The sequence below is a fragment of the Acomys russatus genome, chromosome 10 (assembly GCF_903995435.1).
Source record: "Acomys russatus chromosome 10, mAcoRus1.1, whole genome shotgun sequence".
Lineage (NCBI taxonomy): Eukaryota > Metazoa > Chordata > Mammalia > Rodentia > Muridae > Acomys > Acomys russatus.
Window position 1 is genome coordinate 45,833,510 of NC_067146.1, and position 25,009 is coordinate 45,858,518.

Here is a 25,009-nt window from a genome sequence, read left to right on the forward strand (position 1 = left end):
TACAATCCCTAAATTTAAATATTATAGCCTTAAATCCCCACATCATTATATTTTGGCATATGTATTTTAAAAGGGATTTAACACTAAGTAGAGTTCTAAGAAAGGGCCAACAGCTAGTGGGAATGATGGACTTATAACAAAAGGAAGAGAGGTTCTTCTTGTGCTCCTCTCTCATGCAAGGACAAGGCAAGCAGCCAGCCATCTACCAGCCAAAGGAGCCCTCATTAGGACCCAGTGGACCAGGACGTTGGTCTAGGACTCCCAGTCTCCAGCACTGTGAGGTAATAAATCACCATTGCTTAAAATACTGAGTACTTGGCACTTTGTTATGACAAAATAGCCATTAATAACAAATACAAAAGCCTTCCTTGTGGTAAAAGTCGATATAAGCCCATTTAAAAGAGAGTATCATTATGTTTAAAACTTCAGTGTAGTCAGAGATGCTGAGAAACTATGACATTTTTTTCCTCTTAGAGGAAATCTGACTTTTTCACTGAGTTTTATTGGAAGTTCAAGGCCAAAGTAAAGACTCATAGAAATACAATTTGTATTATATTCTCAGTCAGGAAAAAAATCACACTATCAATACTCTCCTCAAGGGAAAAGTCTTTCACTTGGATGGCTTTTTCAAGTCATCTTCTAAGAAATAATACTATAGCATTGAAGACCTTTCATGAATGCCTTGTCCCCTGTGTATTTTGTACCAGAAAAGGCTTGGACAAACTCCAGGGAAATGTTTCAGTACGAATACTGGCTTCACATGGAGAGCAAACGTGCAAGCAATTTGAGGTTTGTAGTTTGGAGGTCTTTACTACTTTCCCATGTCAACTTTAAAACAAGAAGCTCTTTAAATTTACAGTGGGTCTGATCCTGCCCTCTGTGATCCAAGAAGCACAAGTACTGTTGACTGGAGTGAGGTTTTATATACTGTACTCAAGTCTCTGGGGCCCATCAGGAGGCGAATCTGGTGTTTCCTTGCCTTCAGTAGCTCTGTTATGGAAGGTATGAAGTGGGATGAACTCCAGGGGATAGTCAGGTGTTTGTCCAATGGCCTGCTAAGCAATTTCTTCTTCACCATTGGAAACATATTAGAAGTACAGGGCCAGGGAGCTGCATCAGGGTAAGAATGTACTTAGCAAGTGTAGAGACATGACTCAGTATCCTTAGCACCCATGTGAGAATAGGGTATCTGCTATTCCTCTGAATTACATGCTGTTCTCTTCTGGTCTCTGAAAACATCATGGGGAGGATGTCAGGCTTCTTACCTCTGTTGGAAAAATCATTTATTTTGGCAAGGATTGTAACTTGGGAAATTATTGTGAATGTAAGGGCTTTCTTGCCTGTATAACACTTATTAAGCCCTGGGTGTGGCTCTTTAAGACTCTTATACTCTAGCTCCCACTCACAGACATTCATTAAAATTAAGTTTGTCTGCAAAATTCATACAAGATTTCCACAGATCATTCATAAAATTTGTTTATTACTTACTTGTTTAAAATAGCATCTTTTAAAAATTATATCTTCCAAGCTGCCCTTGTTCTTATGAACGACATTCCCCAGCCTGTCAAAGGCTAAGTTACAGGTGCATGCCACCATGCTTTGACCTGTCTCTAGAGATTTCTTTCTGCTAGGAAAAGATGCTTGCCCTAGAGTTAGATATATTAGTCCTCTTTATCACTTTATCTAAAGATATGTATTCAAACTTGCAAACTGCCTTCCAATGTTCTGGCACCCTGATCATCCTGCACTCAAGACAACAAGGTGAACAAATGCTTCAAGAAACCCCCGTTGTGTTTGATGGCTTTGTAACAAGACAGTGGACATTTCAATACTGAATATTGTGTTCCTTAATGATTTCCAAACAGAAATGTTTGTGTCAATCATCAATGACGAACATTCCTCCACTCCTAGGCCACAGAGGAGCACTTATATATCTTTCCATCTGTTTCCAAAGCCTGGCCACCACTGACACCCCTGGCAAGATATTTTATTTGTGAGGAACTCTCAAAAGAGTTCCTGGTATGTTCAGTGTGAACTTGATAGACATACTTGCAAAAGTATTTGTGTGTGTGGTGATGATGTATTTCAAAACTATGTTGTGTTATCTTGAGCTGATCAGCTTCAGCAGATACTTGGCTCCAATGCTGTTCTTCCTTAACTTTTAGAATGTCCAGGAAAGCCTCTTTCAAACCTTACTCAATCCAAGTCCCACACTAAAGGATTAATTACAAAGGAATGCCTTTCCCAACATTTGACAGCCCTTTCCAAATCAATTATCATGAAACATTAGTTTTACTTTTGCTCCAGGTTTTGCTGTTTATACAGTAAGGCAGCAGAAATAGTTCTGAAATAAGTTATTTTATTTGAAGAATAAGTAAGTGAGCAGTGACATCAGACATTTAGACCACACTTAAATGATCTAGGGACAAATCATGTATCATAGGTACTATTTATCCTTCATCAGATAATTTTACTGAATAGCTTCAAAGAGTCTCATACTGTCTTGTTGATTAAAATCATTTAGTTGCCCTAAGTAGTTGTACTAATAGATCTTCATTCATCCAAATTATTTATTATAGTAACTGCAGAATTACGTAGTTTTTTATGAGGCCACTTTTAGCAGTTGAATGTGAAGTGAAATAAATACAGACTTACTAACCTTGTATTTGGTATTTACCAAAAATATTGAGTATTTTCCTTTGTGGTTAAAATTATGATACATTTACAATAAAATAAAATGAGAAAATTAAAAACCAAGATATTTAAGACTCTATAAAGTTACAGATGCTTATTAAATTAATAGGTAAAAAAGATGATCATTATTTTCATAGTTTGTGTCTTTATGAAGCCTAATAAAATATTATGTGCATATATATATACATGTCTTGAGAAATGCATAAGTTCATCAGTACATATACATATGAAAAAAATATATCTTTGGGTGTGTTTATACATATAGATATAATATATCTGTATACATGCTTGTGTTGTGGAGGCCAGAGTCTGATATCATATGGCCCACTCAGTTATTCTACATTTTAGTTTTTGAGACAGGATCTCTGAACCTGTAACCTATTGATTTGGGTAGACCACATAACCAACTGTCGCTACGGATTTGCCTGTCTCTGCCCACCTCCACCAACCATCCACTCTATTTTGGGTCATAGAACCCATTGAAAGACCCAGATTTTCTGTGGGTGCTCCAGGTCTGAACTCAACTGCTCAAGTGTGTGAGGAAGGTACTTTGTTGGCTAAACCATCTTCCTAGCCCCTCATAACATTTTTTGTTAACATACTACTGTATTTTTCATCAAAGAATAATTTTTAAAAATACACAGTGGGATAAGGTCTCCTTTAGTCACAGTCATAGGGGAGGGGAGTAAGGGGAAATGGGAGGGAGGGAGGAATGGGAGGATATAAGGTATGGGATAACAACTGATATGTAAATTAATAAAATATATTTAAAACACTCTAAAATAATTTTTTATCAAAACCTTCAAAATATTCTCCTGAAGTACTGAACATGGTGGTTTATGTCTATAATTCTACCCTTTGGGTGGCTGGGAAAAAAACCTCAGATAATAATTATGGTAAGAATAATGATGATGATGATATAAAATAAAGAAATATTTAAAAATGTGTGAGTGAAAGCCGAGATGAACAGTCAACTTAATAGTTTAAATGGTGAATATTTTATAATTGTTTAAAAATGTAAAGTTCTTTAATTATTTCTAGTTGGAAACTTCTTTAGCTGAGATAAAGTTAACTCTAGCAACAGAGGCTTTCAGCTTGACCCTGGCATTATAGTCGCTAAAACATTAATAAGGTAATTTCCTAATATTACTATACAATTAATTTTCTTTGTTTAAATTAACTTTTATAAACAATATATTTTTAGCATATTTTTCTCTTCCCAAAGTCCTCCCTGATATTCCCACTTCCACATTTATCCAATTTTGTTTTTTCTTTCTCTCTGATTTTATTAGAGTCAGATAATTTTCAAATGTTTACTGTGCCATTTTCTTTTCTTTTTTATTCACTTTACATCCTGGTCATAGTCCCATCCCTCCTCACCTCCCAGTCTACCCTCCCCATCTCTTCCCTATATCCCTTCTCCTATTCCTCAGTAAAGGGGAGCCCCCACTTCCTATCCACCCCAGCTCAACAAGTCACATCTGGACTGAGTCCACCAAGGGGAAGTGATCAAAAAGTTGGCAACAGAGACCATGTCAGAGTCAGTCCTCACTCCCCTTCCTAGGGGATCCACATGAAGCCTGAGCTGCCCATCGTTACACCATTGTAGGGGGCCTAGGTTCAATCCATGTACCCACAAAAGCTTCTACCCAAAATTCACACTGTCTAAAAGTTGTGAAAGGATAAAGATAGAACAGATAGAGCAGAAATTGAGATAATGTTCAAGCAATGTCTGGCCCAACTCAAGACCCATCCCATGGTAGAGAACCCACTCCTGACACTATTAACAATACTCTGCTAAACTTTCAGACAGAGCCTAGCAGAGTTGTCCTCTGAAAGTCTCCACCGAGAAGTGGATATGAAACAGATAGATGCTTAGCCTCACAGTCAAACATGGAGTGATGTGTAGGTAGTCTTGTGTAAAAGTAGGGGGGAAGAGAAAAGGACAAGTGGCAGGAGTTCCACCTGAAGACAAACAGAGTGCCAACCAAGGACAATACGTGCAGTAAACATTGAACCCCTACCCAGATCTAACCAAGGGACAGGACATTCTCTACAGATGAATGAAGAGTGGGGACTGACTTTCACATGAACTTTCGTGCCCCATATTTGACCATGTCGCCTTGATGGGGAGGCCCGGTGGCACTCAGGGCAAGGATAGCAGGCTACCAAGAAGAGACTTGATACCCTATGAACATATACAGGGGAAGGAGGTCCCCTTCAGTCACAGTCATAGGGGAGAGAAATAGGGTGAAAGTGGGAGGGAGGGAGGAATGGGAGGATAGAAGGGATGGGATAACAATTGAGATGTAATATGAATGAATTAATAAATAAATAAATTTAAAAAAAAGAAGACAAACAGAGCCAACTAACCAGGGTCCAGAGGGGATTGTAATGATGGCAGCATGTGTAGAGTCAGAATTTTTATAATGTAGGCTTTCCTGAAACTTAAAAATGTGCTTATTTATGTGAAAATTGTGTGTTTTGTTGGTGTTTTAAATGTGTATGCTCCTTGTGTTTTTCTATTATGTTACTGCTTACAACTGCTCCTTGCATCTACCAGATATTGATTTCCTTATGAGTTATTGTCATCTTACTTATCTTAACAATCTTCTTACTAAGTGGATTTCAACTTGTCTTTGAACTGAGACATCTATCTAGTCTTCAGGTATTAACTGTCATGGGCTTTCATCAATATCTAAGGTCACACTGAAGAGTGAATTATGAGTTGAGGTAGAATGTCTGCTTCCAGATACCTGCACCCCCACCCTGACATCTTTCTTTCTTTCTTTTTTAATCTAAAAGAAGCTTACACAGTAGAAAAAGCAGTCTTTAAAACCTGTATATAAGTGAATATATACCATGTGAGTCTTTTGGCTTCTGGGTTAACGCACTCAGTATGATCATTTCTAGTTCTATCCATTTGTCACATGGTATATACTCACTTATAATTGGGCACTAGTCCAAAAGGCATGTGAGGATATCCTACTGGGACTCTAGGTAAGAGCAATAAAGGAGATAGGGAAATTGAAGAACCCAGAGGGTCCTAGAAACCTACAAAAAGAACATCATGATGGGTGGACTGGGCCCAGGGGCATCTGCTCAAACTGTTGCACTAACAAAGGACAATACAAGTAGTAAACATCGAACCCCTACTCTCATCTACCCAATGGACAGGACATTTCCACAGTTATGTGGAGAGCGGGGACTGACTCTGACATGAACTCTGGTGCCCCATATTTGACCACCTCCCCTTGGTGGGGAGGCCTGATGGCACTCAAAGAAAGAATAAGCAGGCTACCAAGATGAGACTTCATAGCCTATGACCATATAGTGGGGGAGGAGGTCCCCCTGGGTCTTAGACCTAGGGGAGGGGAATAGGGTGAAAGCAGGAGGGAGGGAGGGATGAGAGGATACAAGGGATGGGATAACAATTGAGTTGTAATCTGAATAAATTAATTACATGATAAACAATAAAACCTGTTTATATATGAAAACATTCCATCAGGTTCCAAGTTCCCAACTATGACTATTTTATCCTTTCGTGTTTACTTTCTTGGTTTGTATCTGTCAATTCAAAGCGTGCTCATTTCTTTGGAATTGCTTTGAACTAATTACTCAGAGATATTACAAGCCCATATGTAGACAATATGGCCCTGACTGTGACCCTGAGCCACTGACAGACAGTGAGACTGATCTGTGGTGTGCAGGATAACAGGCACGGAACACTAAGCAGAGTGCTTGAGAAGAGCAGTAACCCAGTATACAGACAAGACACAGATAAGGAGGGGAGTAAAGAGGTCAAGTGATTAAAGCAGGTGATAACACTCTGAAAATACCAATCGAAGTATGGTTTCTACTGGCATCCCTAACTGTGAACTCCATTCCATCTTCTGGACTCAAGTTCTTGTTGCCATCACCAGTCTGTTATGTAACAATTTGTGCCTAAGAGCTAAGCTTAGTCTCTTTTATGTTTCTATGACAATATGGACAGTATTTATCTAAGTTTACAGTCCTGGAGGCTGCAAGTCTAAGGCAGAGTCACAGCAAAGGGCAAGGCAGTGATGTTGTGTTAAACATCTTGGAAGGGAGAAGAGCAAGAAGCCGTATGAGGGGAAGAACAAACACAGTGAGGCTGGGCTTTATTGATCCACCTTCAGTAGGGTGAACCCAGTCTTTTGATGAAGGGGGGATGCCTTGTAATGGCTTTATTGCTCTTAAAATCCCACCTTCCCACACCAACACAATCAATGGCAACCAGATTTCAACAACAACCCAAAGAAAATTGTCAAAATCCAATCATAGTAATGGAGGAAGTTTTCTTCTCATTTTAAGTTAATGAGCTTATGATTCCTCAAGCCATGTTTTTTCCTTATGCTTAGCATAATCTTATAGAAATATGATCCATATATTAATACAAGTTCCACATATCTTAGCATTGTTTTCATCCAAAGACATCCTACATAAAACACTTGATCCTAAATTCAACTAACCTAATAGTTTTAACTTTGCTGAAATAGAGTTACCAGGGACTATGAAATCCATCTTATTCTACATTACATCACAGAGTTTTAGGTAATATTGAAATTAAGTTTAGGATCTTTAGTACAAAATTCTATCTAAGCCACTTAATAAGACAATATATATTTTTATTACTTATGAAGCTGTTATTTTTCATCTATCTATTCATCCATCCATCATTCACCCACCTATCATTTGATATCAGTGATTTTACATAATTCTCATCTCAAATGGCAATATAGAGGCCAATCATTGAACATTTTTATCTTCATTTGAATTTCTTTATAAATTAGAATATTTTTGAGCTAGAGTTCCATTTTCTAAAGGAAATGCATAAAATATGAACTATTTTAAATGAATTAGAACAAAGCTATTATTTTAATAAGTTTTAAGGGAAATCAGAGGAAACCATTGTTTTACTGCGAGAGACTATGCCAACAAAAGCAGCTTAATGGAGAGAGAGTTCATTCCGTCTCCCAGTTTAAAGTCACAGTCCACAGGGTGGGAATGGCAAGATGGCAAAGGTCTGAAGTGCTGGTTCACATCACATCCACAATCAGGAAGCAGAATCGTGAGTGAGTGCTGCTCAGTCCCCTTCTCTACTTATGCCACTCAGGATGCAGGCCATGGAATTGCATCACTCCTACTTTGTAGGGCTTCCCACCTCCATTAACAAACTCAAGGCCATAGTCATGCTTTGATGCCCATCTCCCAGGAATCCTAGTTGCTGTCCAGTTGAAATGCTCTTTTGTGTAACTGTCCCTTGTTTATCTTTATTGTTTTTTGTTTGTGTTTACAGAGCTTTACAGGATAACAACGCTAAGCATAATCATGACTTAGCTTGCCTAATGGTAAACATGACTCAGGAAAACTTAATGAAGTAAAACATCGGTCTACAAATAAAAGAGAAATTAACTTATAAAATAAAAGGTTTTTTTTTAAATAATCTTATACTGCTACATATAGAAAGCATGAATAGACCATTCTGTGTTTGTAAAAGCAAGCCTTCTAGTTCTAGGATGTAACACCACAGAGAAATTTACTTAAGTCTAAAACAGTTCAAGATGGTGAAAAATGGTTTTTATCAAAAAAAGTTGCATAATCATTTGTCATAAAGAAGAACAGGGGAGTTTACTTTTGAGCTCATTAAACAAATCAGGGTTTATGTATTTCTTCTGGGTTTGTTTTGAGGAAGGGTGTTAGCATAGTCCAGGCTGGTCTCAAATTGTGGTCTTCCCTTCTTATCGTTTAAGGGCCCGGATTCCTTATGTACATCCTTACACTCACCTACTAGATTGTTTCCCACTATATTTGATTGAGAATACATTCAACACCAAAAGCCTGAGTCTGGCTTATAGTAAAAATTAATTTCATGTTTATTTTTATATAGTAAGTAAAATCAGTCTCTCTCTATATATATATATATATATATATATATGTGTGTGTGTGTGTGTGTGTGTGTGTGTGTGTGTGTGTGAGATAGAAGAGAAATATAGGAACAACTCAATTTTTAAATCCCCAAAATTTATTTGAAAAGAAAATAAAGTATCAATCTACAGAGCATTTACCATATAAAAATTTGGTGATGATTAAATTGTTCAATTTGTATGTCCTGGAGACACTTGCCTTTAGGAATGACATTGTAGTCCTTTCAGAAAGAACTTATTTTAGCATGTGCATGACAGAGATATGTGGAAATAAATTTATTTCAGAACCTCATGAAAAAATTAATCTAGGGCTAAGATGAAAGGAAAATTGGAATGATAATAGGGATATGTTAATTTAAAATTTTTTACTTTATTTAATTATCTTTTAAATTTTAGAAAGGATAAAAAAAATCCCTGGTACTTTAAATACAACACACACTGAATGGGTAATGGCACGATGAAAGGTATTCTTTAAGTTCATATTTTTTTCTACCAATAGCTCATGGTGCTGTGAATGACACTGAGGTCCCCTTGGAAACAACTGAATGCATTCAAGGCCAAGGAGAAGGCTACAGGGGAACCAGCAATACCATTTGGAATGGAATTCCCTGTCAGCGCTGGGATTCACAGTACCCTCACAAGCATGACATCACACCGGAGAACTTCAAGTGCAAGTGAGTCAATTCCGGGAAATGCTGCAAATGTCAGTGAATCCCAGGGAAATGGACAGCTTGCTTGTTACTCAGTCTGTACTACAGTTTAATGGCCTAGGTATATTTAAGAGCAAAATGGGAGATAATCTTTTTAGGCCTCACCAAACATTTTGAACAAGCATTCCAGGTAATGCTGATCTAGAGGGCTGATAAACCATATTTTATAAAACACATCTTTAGGTTCTTTTTCATTACAGTTATTTTTCCCTGTATGATTTACTTAAGGAATTAATTTTTCATGAAAGCTTTCTGGTTTCAGACTAGATCCTTTTCAATTTTTCTTATTTGCATGAAGGCATGAATTGCATTTTATTATTTTACAGTGATGCACACTTTGATTTCCATCAACAATTCAATTTCTAAGTTTTCAGCCTTAAAAGTCCATGAACAAAATTATTTTCAGTAGTGTAGATGTTTTCAACTATTTCTGGATCTGTGAAATTGAAAAACTCTTAATTGTACTGACACAATCACTGTCCCTTGCAGATGAGTACTCATGTATGCTTCCACGATTTGTTTAATGTGAACCTTATAGTAAGAAATAAAGACATGGCTGGTGATGGAGATTAGAACTGTGAACACATTGTTCTGATTTTCAGCACTACAGTACATAGATAAATATGCCAGTAGAATAGTCTTAAATATAAAGAACTTTAATGGACACTGTAGACTAGGGAAACTGCATTTCAAATGAAAACACTGGCAAAAGATATGCATGCCTTTTTCCTCTACTGTTAGGCATGCATATTATAATCACTTCTTAATTGTTTAGTAACATTTATAACAATAAGAAATAACTTCTCTAAACTGGAAAAAAAAAAAACCCTATTCATTTAGAAGAAATATGTGCACCAAATTACAACTATCAAAGAAATACTTATTCATATAAAGGAAGAAAATTACCTTTATTTGAGTGTTTGCATAGTTTCAATTTTCATTTAAGTAAGAGAAGTAGATATCAGAAATTTTTCTTCTTCAGAGGGAATGAGTTCTTCACTTATATATATGGAGTCAAACTTTGAGACTGAACGAGGAACACTGAGAGTTGCTGCCTCTGTGGTCCCTCAGGCAGCAGTGTGCCTGGGGAACTCTGAAGTTTGGAGGACAGTGTTTATTTTACTACCCTGGGGAGTGTGTGCGATGTAAACAGAGCTCCAAGTTATTATCACTGCTCTAATCCAAACCATGCGTACATCTGGGATACTAGAAACATAGTGGTGCTAGCTTCACCAGGCGATTTACCTTAACATGCTTCCTCTCAATAGGGACCTTAGAGAAAATTACTGCCGCAATCCAGATGGGGCTGAGTCACCGTGGTGTTTTACCACTGATCCAAACATCCGAATTGGCTACTGCTCCCACATTCCCAAGTGTGATGTGTCAAGTGGACAAGGTAATAGCTGACATTTTCTAATACGGGCATGAGTAAATCCACGGGAAATGTGTAGAGAGAGGACATACTGTATTTCTTTTTTTCAAACTTATTTACTTATTATCATTTATTCACATTACATCCCAATTGTTATCCCCTCGCTCTTATCTTCCAGTTCCCACCCTTCCTCCCTCTTCTGCCCTATTTTCATCCCCCAGACTTCTGACTTGGGGCTCCTTCCCCACTGTCTGATCACAGTCTATCAGGTCTCATCAGGGTAGCTTACATCCTCTTCCTCTGTGTGCCTGCAAGGCAGCCCTACCAAGGGGACAGTGATCAAATCGCAGGCACTGGAGTTCATCTCAGAGGCAGTCCCTGCCCTCCCCTCTGCAGACAAACATAGAGAATGAGCTGTCCATAAGCTATACCTGAAGAGGGGGTCTAGATATGCTGCATGTTGAACTGTTCTTGAGGCTTACAAGGAAGAGCACGTGGAGTCTGAAAGGTATATTTTATATATTCATTCCTTTGTTAATTCACTTAATATTTATTTACTCATTTATTTATTAAGCTATTATTCAAGAGAGGGTGTGGTGCTATGTAGTGGCTACATAAAACCCCGTACCATCACACAAAAGTAAACACCTGGCTCTAGAGAACTACTTTTTTATATTTTGGTTCTGAGCCTAGCCTTTCATGGCTGAGCCATTTCTCCAGCCCAAAAATTCTTTTTCTTTTTTTTTTTTTTAATTATTTATTTTTAATTTATACATCCTGATTGTAGCCTGCTCCCTCATTCCCTCCTGGTCCCCACCCTTCCTCTGTCTTCCCACTTCTCCCTCTCTGGTAGTCCTCAGAAAGGAGGAGCCCTCCTACCCTACCTTCTGATCCCAGCCTATCAAGTCTCATCTGGACTGCTTGCATTCTCTTCCTCTGTGGCCTGGCAAGGTTGCCTTGCCATGGGGAAGTGTTCAATGAGCAGGCAAGAGAGTCCATGTCAGAGGTAGCCCGTCCTCCGCATATTATGGGACACACATGGAGACTGTGCTGTCTGCCTATTGACTACATCTGAGCAGGAGGGCTAGGGTCCTCTCTACGCATGGTCCTTGGTTGATGCAGCAATCTCTGCAGGCCTACCAGGGCCCAGATTTGTTGGCTCTGTTGTTCTCCTTATGGAGCTCCTGTCCCCTCTAGGTCCTTCAGTTCCCCCAACTCTTTCATAATACTCCCTGTCGTCTGCCCCTAAATTTGGTTGTGAGTCTCAGCATCTGCTTTGATCCCCTGATAGGAGGAGTCTTTCAAAGGACATCTATGGTAGGCTCTCATCCTGTTCCCTCTTTCTGACCACTTCTGTTTGCCCTTCTGAATGAGAATCAAGCAACTTCCCTAAGGTCCCCTTTGTTATTTAGCTTCTTTTTAGTAAGCAGGAAACATGTAGAATGAGAATGCCAGTGGCTTGTTACATAAATTTGTCACTAAATACCAGAGAGAAAATGAGCTACAAATAAGAGGTTGAGAGGTGTAGGAATGGCCATCTGTGTAAAGTATAAAATGATTAAGGAGTCAGGAGGTCAGAGAGCTGTGCCTTCCATGCATACATGTGAAGAACATCCCAGGGAGATGTAAAGTCAAGTGGTTCAAGAGGAAGGAGTACTTGAAAATTTGAACAGGAAATGAATTCTTTCACTCTGTCACCAAATGAGCAAGATGGACCAGTCAACAAGGCTATATAAAGACAATAGTGTTCAATTGTATTGGGCTCGCAGGCGCTCTCAGACGGGTGCGCGGGAAGTGTTGGTGTATTGCTATGAAGTTCTGTGATCTGATTGGCGATTCAGCTGGATCACACTGGCTGCCTCGGAGAAATAGAATTCTCAGGGAGGGCTACAGATAGGCTGGCCAAGAAGCAGTGTTTCAGCAGATCCTGCCAAAGGAAGTGACTGTGACCTGGGTGTTAGTGAAAGTGACCCTTATTGCTGTGTTTACATAAAATGCAACTGACTTGGAAAGAAGAGCCGGTTCAGGGAGCAGTAATAGATAGATTGAGTTTACTCTGTGGAAATAATTAATCAGTGGTGAATAATCACGTTTCACTCTGGACACATGTTGATGTGCAGTAAATTGAGAGCTATACTTTTAGTGATTATATTCTGGTTCACATAAACTTAAAAATCATGGCCATTGTCATGAAAGGTCCAGTCTTACCCTAAAACTCTATTTCTTAGGCTCATGGCACTGTGTACACTTTTGTCCTTTAACATTTCCCCCAGTGCCACTGTTGTGGAGCAGCTCGGAAAACAGAGCTGTAGAATGAGCCACAGAAGAGTTCCTTTAGTCAATCTTAAAGGTCAACTGGAAATAATGTTAAAACCAGTAATTAGGGAACATTTGGTGGCACGTGAGTCTTCAGCATCCTTGCTGAAATTATGGTAGAAGAAAATGAACACAGCTCTTTCTAGAGCTTCTGCTTTGAACTGAGTTACTTTTATACATACAGGCTTGCTTACATGCAGAAAGAGCACACACACATGCACACACACACACACACACACACACACGCATACATGTCAACACATGCCTCAGCATTTTGTGAAATTTGCTTAGAAATAGGATGGCTACACAGTTTCAAACCCCAGGCTGCTATTGTTACATACAAAGAGAATTTTTTCCTTCCCATTTCTTAATTTACTGACCAGATGCATCAGCTATCATGCCTCCAAGTTGACATCATATGCCCAGGCGTCACACTCTGAAGAAAACAAACTATTACCTATGTGCTTTTCCTGTCAAGCATCTTTAAGTTGATCTCATGAGTGAGAAAATAATTAGACCAATTGAAACTTAAGAACATTTTTACAATGGCTGTCTTGTGTGACTCAGCATGCCAAGATCACAAGAAACCAAAATCTAAATACAAGGAACTGATTGGTGTAAATTTTTATTGTTATTTTTATATATTTTCTGTGCAGTGAAGAGCTTCAAAAGAAAATTCTGGGGAATACAAAGATCATTTTAAATGTTTTTGGTGTTCCAAAGAGCTGCCTGTCTGATTTTCTTTTTATTTTTTCTTCTTCTTCTTTTTTTTTTTTTTTTTTTTTTTTTTTTGGTAAATGTGAGAGATGTTATTATGTAAACATTTACAATTGGAATCAAAAGTGTAGTTTTTTTGTTTGGTTTTGTTTTTTTGAGACAGGATTTCTCTGTGTAGCTTTGGCTGTTCTAGACTTGTAGACAATGATCCTTCTGTCTCTGCCTCCCAAGTACTGGGGTTAAAGGCATGTGCCACTGTGCCTGGCTGTTTAGAGATATTTTAATCTGAGATATTTCTCACTAATTCACATAGATGTTAGTTTGTGTTTTCATTGTTAAGTTGATTTTGATGGTTTCACATGCTTACAAAATATTTATGTTTTACCCTTTACAAGAGTGTTGAGTCTTGTGTATTTTATGCCTAGATTGTTATCGTGGCAATGGGAAAAATTACATGGGAAACTTATCCAAAACAAGGTCTGGACTTACATGCTCAATGTGGGACAAGAATATGGAGGATTTGCACCGGTATATAGATTTTTTTCTTTCTACTTATAAATTGTGATGATAGTACCAATCAGGTATATTCAAATATACATAGTTATTTCCTTCTATTTTTTAATAGAGGGAGCCAAAAGAAACTATGGAGTATTCTGTTTATATAATTTATGCTATTGTTCTTTCTCTACAGCAAGCATTTAAGTATATAATACAAGCAGTACCTGTTTGTTGAACACTTCATATTAGATCTGAAATATAATAGATACTGTGAGGAACATGAAAATGTGAACATGTAGTTTGACCCCAAATTTCATCAAGGATCTAGTCACACTGACAGGAGCTTTACATAACTCAACAAGACAGTATGGCGGCCAGGTCAAAGGCGCTAGTGTTAGTAAAAATAAGATTAATAGTAGTTTGCAAAAGAAATCAACAATAATTTTTATATTCATATTTAAATTAAATATCCACTTGATGCTTAAAATCTATGAAAACCGTGTCTCTCCAGCAGTTGTAATGTATAAAACTTTGAAGTCATTACAGAAATATACTTAGGAAAATATTTATATTTTCAAGAAATATACATATTCACATTGGGTATTTTCTTAAAGAAGGCAGCATTCACAGAACACTAGAAATAGTATCAGCATTTGCAAAATCATAAATGAAGACTGACATATAGTCTTTACTTAAAACAGATTCCCAGTAAATATGGCAGAATATACACACTAGCATAAGGGAAAAGGATGTCAGTTAGGATCCTTTAATTAAATGCCTGCCACACATCTTTTTACAGCAGTTTTGTACTGCTTTATCATTATATTATTATATGGGAGATATTTCTATGTGTGGATAAGAAATCAAGCATTCAGAGAGGTTGGATTACTTTACTTCAGGTTGTGTCTTAAATATAAAATTCCCTTCTAAATTGTATGCTACAGTGGTTGATATTTTTAAAAATTTATTGACTTCAAAAACAAACAGGAATAATGTATATAATATTTTTAGACAGGTTGCTTTTAGATCATGATCATTTACAACTCAATTTTGAATTTTCTTAGATTACAGATGTGCATGAATATGTCTGGTTAGTAACAGTTCTTAGTTCACTGATATCAGCTTTGCTTGGGGGTTGTACAATTAAAAGTCACTTCAAGACATTATGGAGGAAACGTGAATTACTGACTTGCATAGTAGCATTTTGGCTTAAATACTAACTATTCTAGGAAGAGGTAGACAATGGTGAAGCTATGAAAACAGCGTGGTTCCAACATTACTTCTGCTATTCACAAGTCATGTGACATACAATAATTAGTTTTCTCTTGGATTCCTGCTCTCCTCGAGTATAGTAAGTACAGCATTGTCTTAGAGTCTCTCTTGTAAGGTTCGTTGAAGAATTCATCAATAACAACAAAACGGTATTTGCTGTTTTGATTAGTCTAAAAAGCGAACCTGCGCCTGGAGAGATGCTTCAAGTTTCCATGTGCAAGCTCTTTCCAGTTTTATTTTAAACATGTTTAATTACATTCAAAATACAACTAATAGCACAAGATATTTATTTACAGTTTTTAATGACTTCATCAGGATCAAGTCATTGTCTGCAGGACTTGAGATGTTGCAAAAATGGGCATAGTCTTACAGAATAACCGCTTTTTCAAATTTTGAAGTAAAAGTTAATATATGTGGGGAAATTTGTTACTTAGCTGTCAGAAAACTCTATGTTGCCAGTATTAAGCCAAGAGAAATTCAGAATTTAATTGACAACTCATTTCTCCTTCACTGTGATGGTTGTATTGCCAGTGAAGATGCTTGTGTGAAAGATTAAAAAATTTTTTACAGTAGCTTGTATTTTGTATGTATTTTATAATTTAATATTCAACATCTAACTACTTTCACTTAAACAATGTTTTCTATATTTTATGCATAAAATTGTATTTTCCACTATAAAATCTCTCACAACTAGATGCATACTATTTATTGAGCTTCATGCCATACACTCTAAACGTGTAAGTTGAAAGTGTGCTTCCAAATTATGAAAACAACAGCCAAGGTTTGTGTTGGATATGTAATGAGAGAGGTGTGTTAAGGTCATATCTCCTTGTGACATTGTGTTTCTCTTGGCTGGAAGAGACACTTCCTAATGTTTAGCTTGTTTTCATAGTCATATCTTCTGGGAGCCAGATGCTAGCAAGTTGAATAAGAATTATTGCCGGAATCCCGATGATGATGCCCATGGACCTTGGTGCTACACGGGCAATCCTCTTATTCCTTGGGATTACTGCCCCATTTCCCGTTGTAAGTAGTACATGTCATGTTCTTTCTCAGTTGGAATGTTTCAAATGTACTGCATCTCCACTAAAACAACTTCTTAATCAGAGGTTACAATGATGTAGGACTCGGCATTTGATTCCAAACATGCAGTTCTCCAGAGAGCAATGAACACAGTCTGTCTCCTCTGTCTGTTCTTCTCCCCTCCCTCCCACCACTCCCCCACTAACCTCCTCTTTCTACACTATTTCCCCCCCTTCTCTCTTTTCTTCGTTCTTTATTTCTCCTTCTCTTCCATGATCTCTTTATCACTTCTTTACTAGAATAAAAGCAATTATGAAAAAAAAAAGCAATTATGCTTCTTTAAAAGTGTTCCTATCCTCAGAAACTTCTATTTAAAATTAAAAAGTAATAAACTGTCATGGTGTTACTATATTTGGGCCAAAAGACTCATCCCAGCAATACCTATTCATCGCCAAGTATAGTAGAGCTCCTGGTAAACTTTCTGCTTCTGCAAAGTCTGTGAGAAGACCTGAAATCCTCTGTAGTAAAACAGGAAAATGCATGGAGGGTCAATTATACTTTGTAAAATGCATTTTAATATTACTATTTAACTTTAGTAATAAAGTTAAGATAATTTTGTTTAAAACTATAATGTATAAGTGCTAGGTATAAATTTCATTTTACATATTTCATAAAAGTATGTGCTGTGTATTTCATATTTAATGAGATATAGTAATAAATAAAAATGTGACAATTCAGGAGAAATGACAAAAAAAAGTTAGCCTTTTGGAATGAATATAGTTAATAAGCAAATGCAAATTAAAAATAAAAAAGAAGGCTGAAATATCAAGAGAAATCATTTCTAAATGTCAGATGGCAAATGATAAAAATGATTGCTAGTATTCAGTACTGGTGAGCATATGCCACCCAATGCAACCCTACTTTGGGTAGTAGGAAATCCTGTCTATACGTCAATTTTGACAAATGTATCAAAAGAAATACATATGTGATTTCACTATTTCTTCTGGTTATGTTGTTTGGGATCTAACCCAAGGCTGACTCTTCTACCAAGATCTGGCCTGTGGTTCAATTCTGGGTGCTCATATCGCTTCATTGTATCTTTAAGTGACATTCTACGGTTAAGAATAATAAAGGCTTATATAGTATACAATCATAGAAGAATTTCTGAAAAGCTGGCCTTTAAAATAGATCATACTAATTTTCCATGTTAAGTATTGCTCAACTTAGAACAAATGTATAGACCAGAGGGATTGAGGGCTTGTGGCTTGACTTATAAACTTAAGGCAGGCAGCACACATGATTTTCAGGATTTCAGAAACAGATATGCAACTGACTTCTGCAAACTAAAATCATCAAGACGCTGTTGAAAGATGTCAGTATATTACTAGTGTTTGATTAAATGCTGTTACCAATAACTCTTTTTTATTTCAGTGTATACTGGACATTAATTGCAATAAATATTTTCACAATGTCATTTTTCCACTTATATTTATAGGCAGGGTTTATTTACATTTTCTCCTTGGTGAAAGGCTAATACAATTTATCTTTAGAAGATTGAGCTCTTATTATTTATTTAACCTCAGAGACAATATTCATCATTTTTTCACTATATCTTTTTCTCACAAAACATGTGAAGATTTGAAATTGCCAGATAGTATCTAGCATATGTGGTGGTGTGGAGTTCATCAAATAGGTAATAATGAAGATATGGCTATATGAATTGTGTATGTACACTGACCCACACATACATACATTTAATGTAGCTTAAGTAAATTGTAGTTATTGAGAGTGTAGTGGTTGATTTCAACTCAGATTTCCTAAGTAGAAAAAACAGTTCTATGGTTCTACAAGTATATATAAGTAAAGCTCCTTATCCTAATTATGACATGTATTCTGTATTTGCAAAATTCTATAATGGAAGTAATAATTGTACTGGGCTATTGTGAATACAATCTATAAATACAAAACCTTTTTTATTTACCCATTATTACAATGTGATACTTATAGAAATTATTTATATATTATTTTTTAACCTCAAGCAATTTGCAATATGGAGGGAACACTTATAAAATAACACAATCCTCCTATAAATATACATTAACATAAAAACAATGGGAAATAGATATTTTAATGGAGAAATAAGCTATATTCATAATATTTTAAATTTTAATGCAAAATTTAACTATATGAATGAGGTTCTGCATGTTTTCATGAAGATCCCCAGCACTATAATGTGAGGCTCTCCAAATATGTGTATACGCACACACATACACACACACACATACACACACACACATACACACATACTTTCCAACCTTTCATAAGTAAAACTTTCATAATTGATAAAATTATAAAGTTCTCAAATTTAAGTTGAATCATGGAAACAAGATTCATTGCCCATTTGTCAGGTATGAGAAGTGGGGCAACAGAGGAAGGAAAGCGAAGTAAGAGATGCAAGGCTAGTGTTCAAGAGTGAGACAGAGACAGTACATGAAACAGTTCCATGGTGTTTTCCTTACAGCATGCACCAAAAGAACTTAGAATATTCAAACAGACCCAGAAAACTACAATCCCCAGAATCTGGTTGTACATGACATTTCAGCTTATTTTTAAGTTCAAGAATACTGAATTAGAAGAATCAAAATAACAGTTCATTATCATTGAGTCATTAATTATTACAACTTCAGATATAAGATCCCTTTAAATGTGTTAAAGTAAATAAACACGTAAACATCAAGTAACCAGCCGTGGAACTGACTGTATTTAGTTTGGCCTTTACTATAGAATGCATATCTTAATCTTTGTTGTGACAATGTAAGGGATGAATACCACATTACTCAAACATTTCAAGTAATGAAATTGAATAGACAGCAAATATTTTTGCTGAGTTAGTGGCTATCCATTGTCTTTCCTTGTACAATGACCTGAAAACCTACGCCTTGCAGGACTGTAAGGGAAGACCATCTGTAGGCCTTGTTTTTTTTTTTTTTACCTACCTACTTTATTTGGGAGTCTTTAATAGCTACTCCTCCCTTCCAACCCACCTGTCTTAGACAGGAGAGAAAAGAGGTTACTGGGGACAGGAGAAGTAATCCTTTTTAGACTTAGTTCCTTGGAGCAATTTCACTCTTTGTCATCAGCTGGAAGGAGGAGCAGCAGCTGAACCCAGACCCTGGAAGTGGTCTCCGGAGTGTTTCTCTCTAGGAGGGTCTCAAAGTGGAGCGATGAACAGAGAAACGATGATATAAAGGGATGTCAAAACAAGAAACCCAAGCCTCTGAGTTGGGGATAGATATATATCTTCTCAGAGTCTGTACTAAGATGTTTGTCAGCTGGCAAAGACCGTGCCCCCACAAGAGGCAGTTCATTTTCTAGTGGACAAACAGCACGTGTCCTTTCACAAGTCTGTTTCACATCCCACACTTGTGATCAAGCAGAAACATGTTTATATCCACTACAACTGTCCACATAAAGTAAAAGAAAATGATGAAGAACTTTTTTTTTTTGCTGTATATTTATCCACCTATAATATCTCAACCTAGAGACATAAACCGAAACCCTTTTGTGTGTATTAAGCCTTTCAAGAACTCTCATAAATAACAACCACATTTGCATTCCAAAGGTGTCTATATGCCATTATTGTTTTGTTGCTGGATTATCTGAGCTCAAGGCATTTCCAGGGATTAATGGCCAGCTGGGTTTAGAGAGCCTGGCTGAACTCTAGGCCATCAATTCTGCAGTTAAGACCTTAAGCTTCAGGAAATGTCTTGTATCTCATTCATTACTATTCAAGTTCTTCCAAAATCCTAGCCTCTTTTAAGCTTTTCTTTATGCAGTAATTAAGCTCCAGTAGAGAGTTCATGGAAAAGGAATAAGTCATGAAAATTCAGGTATAGTTATGTGTAGTAGTGTGTTCTTTTTACTATACTCCCTCCCCAAACATCTGGAAAAGCTATCTTTTAGCACATTCTATCAACAAAAATAATTATTATCCTCGTTTCTGAAGAGATGTTATTAATCTCCATTTTGCAAATTCTTGCAAAGATTTACAAAGCATGTGCATTTTCAATGATCTTCAATCATGTATAAATAAAAGTAGCTTTTAGAAAAAGCAAACCATTCCAAATGCAGTGAAAATAAACCAGTTAGTCTATATGGAGTCTCCACTCAAACAATAATGAATATGACTGTGTATATATGGAATGACCATGGTGTATTTCTCAGAAAGAGATAATCTCCAACTATTGTATGGAATTCAGTTTGTCAGAAGCCAAAAAGCCACACACATCTGCAGCCTATATAGTCACAAAACAAGACTTTGCCCACATTATGTCGTACCAAGCACAATGTCAAATAGGACAGAATTACTCAGAAAAGTGATTATATTTAAATTTTATTTTATTATCAATAATGTTAATAAGTTGCTCATTTTTAAAGATATAAAATACTAATAATTTTAAGAAGTTATCATAAATAATTAGATTCCAATGCCATGGTTTGGTTTTATATAGATGAATGTATACAGGTTTATAATATTTATCATAATATTTATTTCTACAGGTGAAGGAGATACCACACCTACAATTGTCAATTTGGACCGTGAGTAGTATTCAAAATATAAAATATAATTGACTTTCTATATCTCAAAATCATTTCAGGATTATCTTCATAAATAGAATAAGAATAGAAAAAGTTATAAATAAGTCTGGTTTACATGAAAATATTTAAAACCACAAAAATCTCTTCTAAAGTCAATGTGTTTCTTTTCATTTTATGGTTAAGTTATGTGCAGTAAGTAGCCCAAGGAGAACAGAAGATGGTGTCAAACCCTCTGGAGCTGGTAGTGAAGCACCTGATGTAGGTGCTGGGAACTGAACTCAGGTCCTCTCTAAGAGCAGTGTTACTGAACCATTTGTCCAGCCTCTACTTGACTTTATTTTTAAAATATATACTTCTCTGAATATGGATGTGAAATAGTTATAAGACCTGAATTTGTCTTTGAAAAGAGAATTTACACACTTTTAATTTGGGGGAATACCAATAGCTATTGACCGCACTTATATATATGACCCTCTAAAGTACGTGAGAATTACTAATGGCAGAAATGATCAGGACAGGTTTTGAACATTTGTATAGTGTATATATTTTGTTCTGCTGTAAAGTTTTTTTTTTTTTTTTTTTTTTTTTTTTTTTTTTTTTACCAGCCCTGTGGTCTGTTGATAGAGATGACAGCATCAGAGATAGTCACTTCATATTTACAGCCACAATCTAGCAGAAGCATTTGTTTCTGTTTTTTGCATATTTTTAGGCTGAACGAAGTTATTTATATATTTTGTTATTTACAAACAACAAACAAATAAACAAGCACCCATTTTCTGTGCACCATGCTGAGGAAGCAAATGAAAATCTAATCTAGACCATGGACAGAGTACAAGAGACCAGATAGAGAACACAGCACAGGGTGAAGAGAACACTGATTCAGCTCATGGCAGTCTGGTTATAATAATGCCATTAGGCATAAACTTCATGAGTAGAATGCTAGCAATGGATTTCAAAATTCTTCCCTTTCAACTTAAGAATAAACGATGATAATTTTGTACTTTTCTCACTTTGGCTATTTCAGTGATTCGCAACCTGTGGGTCGTGACTCCTACACAGGTTAACTGACCCCTTCGCTGAGTTGCATATCCTGCATATTAGATAATAACATTATTCTCATAACAGTAGTATAATTAGCCAGGCAGTGGTGGTGCACACTTTTAATCCCAGCACTTAGCAGGCAGAGGCAGCTGGATCTCTGTGAGTTTGAGGCCAGCCTGGTCTACAAAGCGAGTCCAGAACAACTAAGGCTACACAGAGAAACTATGTCTCAAAAAACAAAAACAAAAACAAACAAACAAACAAAAAACCAACCAACAAACAAATAATAAAAAACAGTAGCATAATTACATTTATTGAATAGGAATGAAAATAATTTTGGTTATGGATTCCCTAGAACATGAGGAATTGTATTAAAGAGTCACAACATTAGGAAGGTTGTAACTACTGGGATATTTCACTGGGTACTTAGATCAGTGAAAGAACACACTGGTACTGGATTTGAAGAACTTTTTCTGGGTGCATTGTGAGCTAAGCTATCGTCACTTTTCACTGTGGGCCTGTGGTGAGTACCATGCGCTTGATATATAGTTGTGGCCTAACCTTACAAGATTGCTTTAAAAAAAGCACACTAGCCACACCTGTCTAGCTATCACTGAATAATAAAAGTAAAAGGCACTGTCTTGACAAATCTTTTATGTGGTCCTGTTTTTTAGATCCTGTAATATCCTGTGCCAAAACAAAACAACTGCGAGTTGTAAATGGCATTCCAACACAAACGAATGTAGGGTGGATGGTTAGTTTGAAATACAGGTAATTATTAATGATTACAAATCACAAGATTCTGAATATTTGCAAAACAGTATTCTCAGTTTAAGACTGCAAGAAGATTGTGCCCCATACAAGACACTAAGCTGGGGATTGAGGACTGACTGCTGTCCTTACCAAACTGCGTACTCTAGAATGTATAATGTGTTCAAGTGATAATAACTGTAAGTTTTAACAAAGTTTTCATTAACACTGATTCTATATGACACTGGTTCTGATGAACTAGAAGACAATGACACAAAATACCTATTTATACCTTAATGTTACCATGATGGCTATAGTACATATGTTAAATTTCTAATCCAGAATATTTTAAATATATGTTCTAAGGTGTTTATATAATCATGAAGTTATGTATTTGCTTTTAGTTTCCAACATCACTGAAATTAAAAAAAGCAATTTTCACATGTTTCATTATAGAAATCAATAATCTATTATAATAATTGGGTGGTTTTTGATTTTTTGTAATTAGCTTGGATGCAGAAATTTTAATCTATTTCTCAAAGCTCTTACAAAATAGTAATATGATCTATGTAAAATCAATATGCAAATTATATAATAGTAAAGGTTAGAACCATGACTTAAAAGTTAGACTTATATTGTTTATATCCTATGCATATTAGTGCACAGAGTCTTTTCAATCCAAGTTCTTAGTAACCACAGCTGTTTGGTTATTTTTTCCAAACATACACTGAAGGGAATAGAAGTTAAGGCTCAATATATACTGCATCCTCCTGTGTGGTAAGCCGTAAATAACTGTCTCCTCAGCTAAGAGTTTCTCGTGTTGCCCTCTGAAGCCCCGAGCAGCTGTTCTCCCTGGAAATGTGAATTGTGAAATGCTGTAGTCTTTCTACATTTCTGCCAAAAAAGGAATGGATTTACAGATTTTTGGAAATCAACAAATATATGCACTAGTTCTTATTCTTTTTTTTTCCCCCAGTCTTTCGAGACAGGATTCTCTGTGTAGCCTTGACTGTCCTGGACTCACATTGTAGACCAGGCTAGCCTTGAACTTACAGAGATCTGCCTGCTTCTACCTTCTGAGTGGTGAGATTAAAGGTGTGCGCCACCACTGCCCAGCTTTAGTTCTTATTCTTATGAACAAATATTTTTAAATTTCCTAGATGATTTATCTTGAAAACATTATTTTACTTTCATAAGTTAAGAACTATGATACTGACATAACACTTGGCAAATTTATCTAAAACCCAGTTGTATCACATCAAAACTAAATGGTCAATGTAAAACATGTTGTTAGTGTATGCAAGGCATTTACCATATCCAGAGCTGCGCAGAATGCAAAACCCAAAACTACTAAATAATGGTAGATGAAAAAGAGAATGATGTAAAAGTTAAAAATAATTGATACCCTTGGATGGTTGTTCAGAATTGCTTAATGAAATTTCAAATTATTATTTTCATAATCAAATGATGAATTTTAAACACTTCCACAATTTTATTCATTTAAATTGTCCTATATTTTCAGTATGTATTGGATATGGACGTATGCATAAATGTATATGTGTCGAGTTTATACTGATATGTAGTGAGTATATTTTCTGTTTCAAACTTGATGTCCTACCATTGAGAAAAGATTAGTTGTTTTTTTCCCTCTTTTTTGTAGAAATAAACATATCTGTGGAGGATCATTGATAAAAGAAAGTTGGGTTCTTACTGCAAGGCAATGTTTTCCAGCCAGGTAAGGTGATTTTTAAATCAATCTTTGTTTGGGAGCATTTAAATATGTCTTCTATTTTGATTTCAATATTGAGCATTTATTTTTACGAGAACTTACTCAGAATAAGTGAAGCTATTTAGTTTACTATAAAATAAAAATAAATTGTGGCGTGTGTGTGTGTGTGTGTGTGTGTGTGTGTGTGTGTGTGTGTGTGTGTACTTGACATGGCTTGCATATGGAGGTCAGGAGACAACTCATAGGAGTCAGTTCTGTGTCTACCATGTGGGTCTCAGGGATCAGATTCAGGTCATCAGGCTTGGCCTGCTTATCCATGGATTCATCTTGTCAGCCATTC

At 36.3% G+C, this 25,009-nt stretch overlaps 1 protein-coding gene and 1 long non-coding RNA gene across 4 annotated transcripts in view; one reads left to right on the forward strand and one right to left on the reverse strand.

Moving 5' to 3' along the window:
* The window catches only part of Hgf (hepatocyte growth factor), a 60,206-nt gene that overhangs the window by 29,224 nt on the left and 5,973 nt on the right, over positions 1-25,009 (forward strand). For both annotated transcript variants that reach the window (XM_051152082.1, XM_051152081.1), the window contains 7 exons: positions 9,142-9,316; positions 10,621-10,748; positions 14,183-14,285; positions 16,420-16,553; positions 21,111-21,149; positions 22,865-22,961; positions 24,601-24,675. In XM_051152082.1, coding sequence (XP_051008039.1) covers positions 9,142-9,316; positions 10,621-10,748; positions 14,183-14,285; positions 16,420-16,553; positions 21,111-21,149; positions 22,865-22,961; positions 24,601-24,675 — 751 coding nt within the window. The remainder of the gene's footprint in view (positions 1-9,141; positions 9,317-10,620; positions 10,749-14,182; positions 14,286-16,419; positions 16,554-21,110; positions 21,150-22,864; positions 22,962-24,600; positions 24,676-25,009) is intronic.
* Positions 1-25,009, reverse strand: part of LOC127194594 (uncharacterized) — a 137,168-nt gene that overhangs the window by 23,390 nt on the left and 88,769 nt on the right. The gene's annotated exons all lie outside the window — the stretch shown is intronic.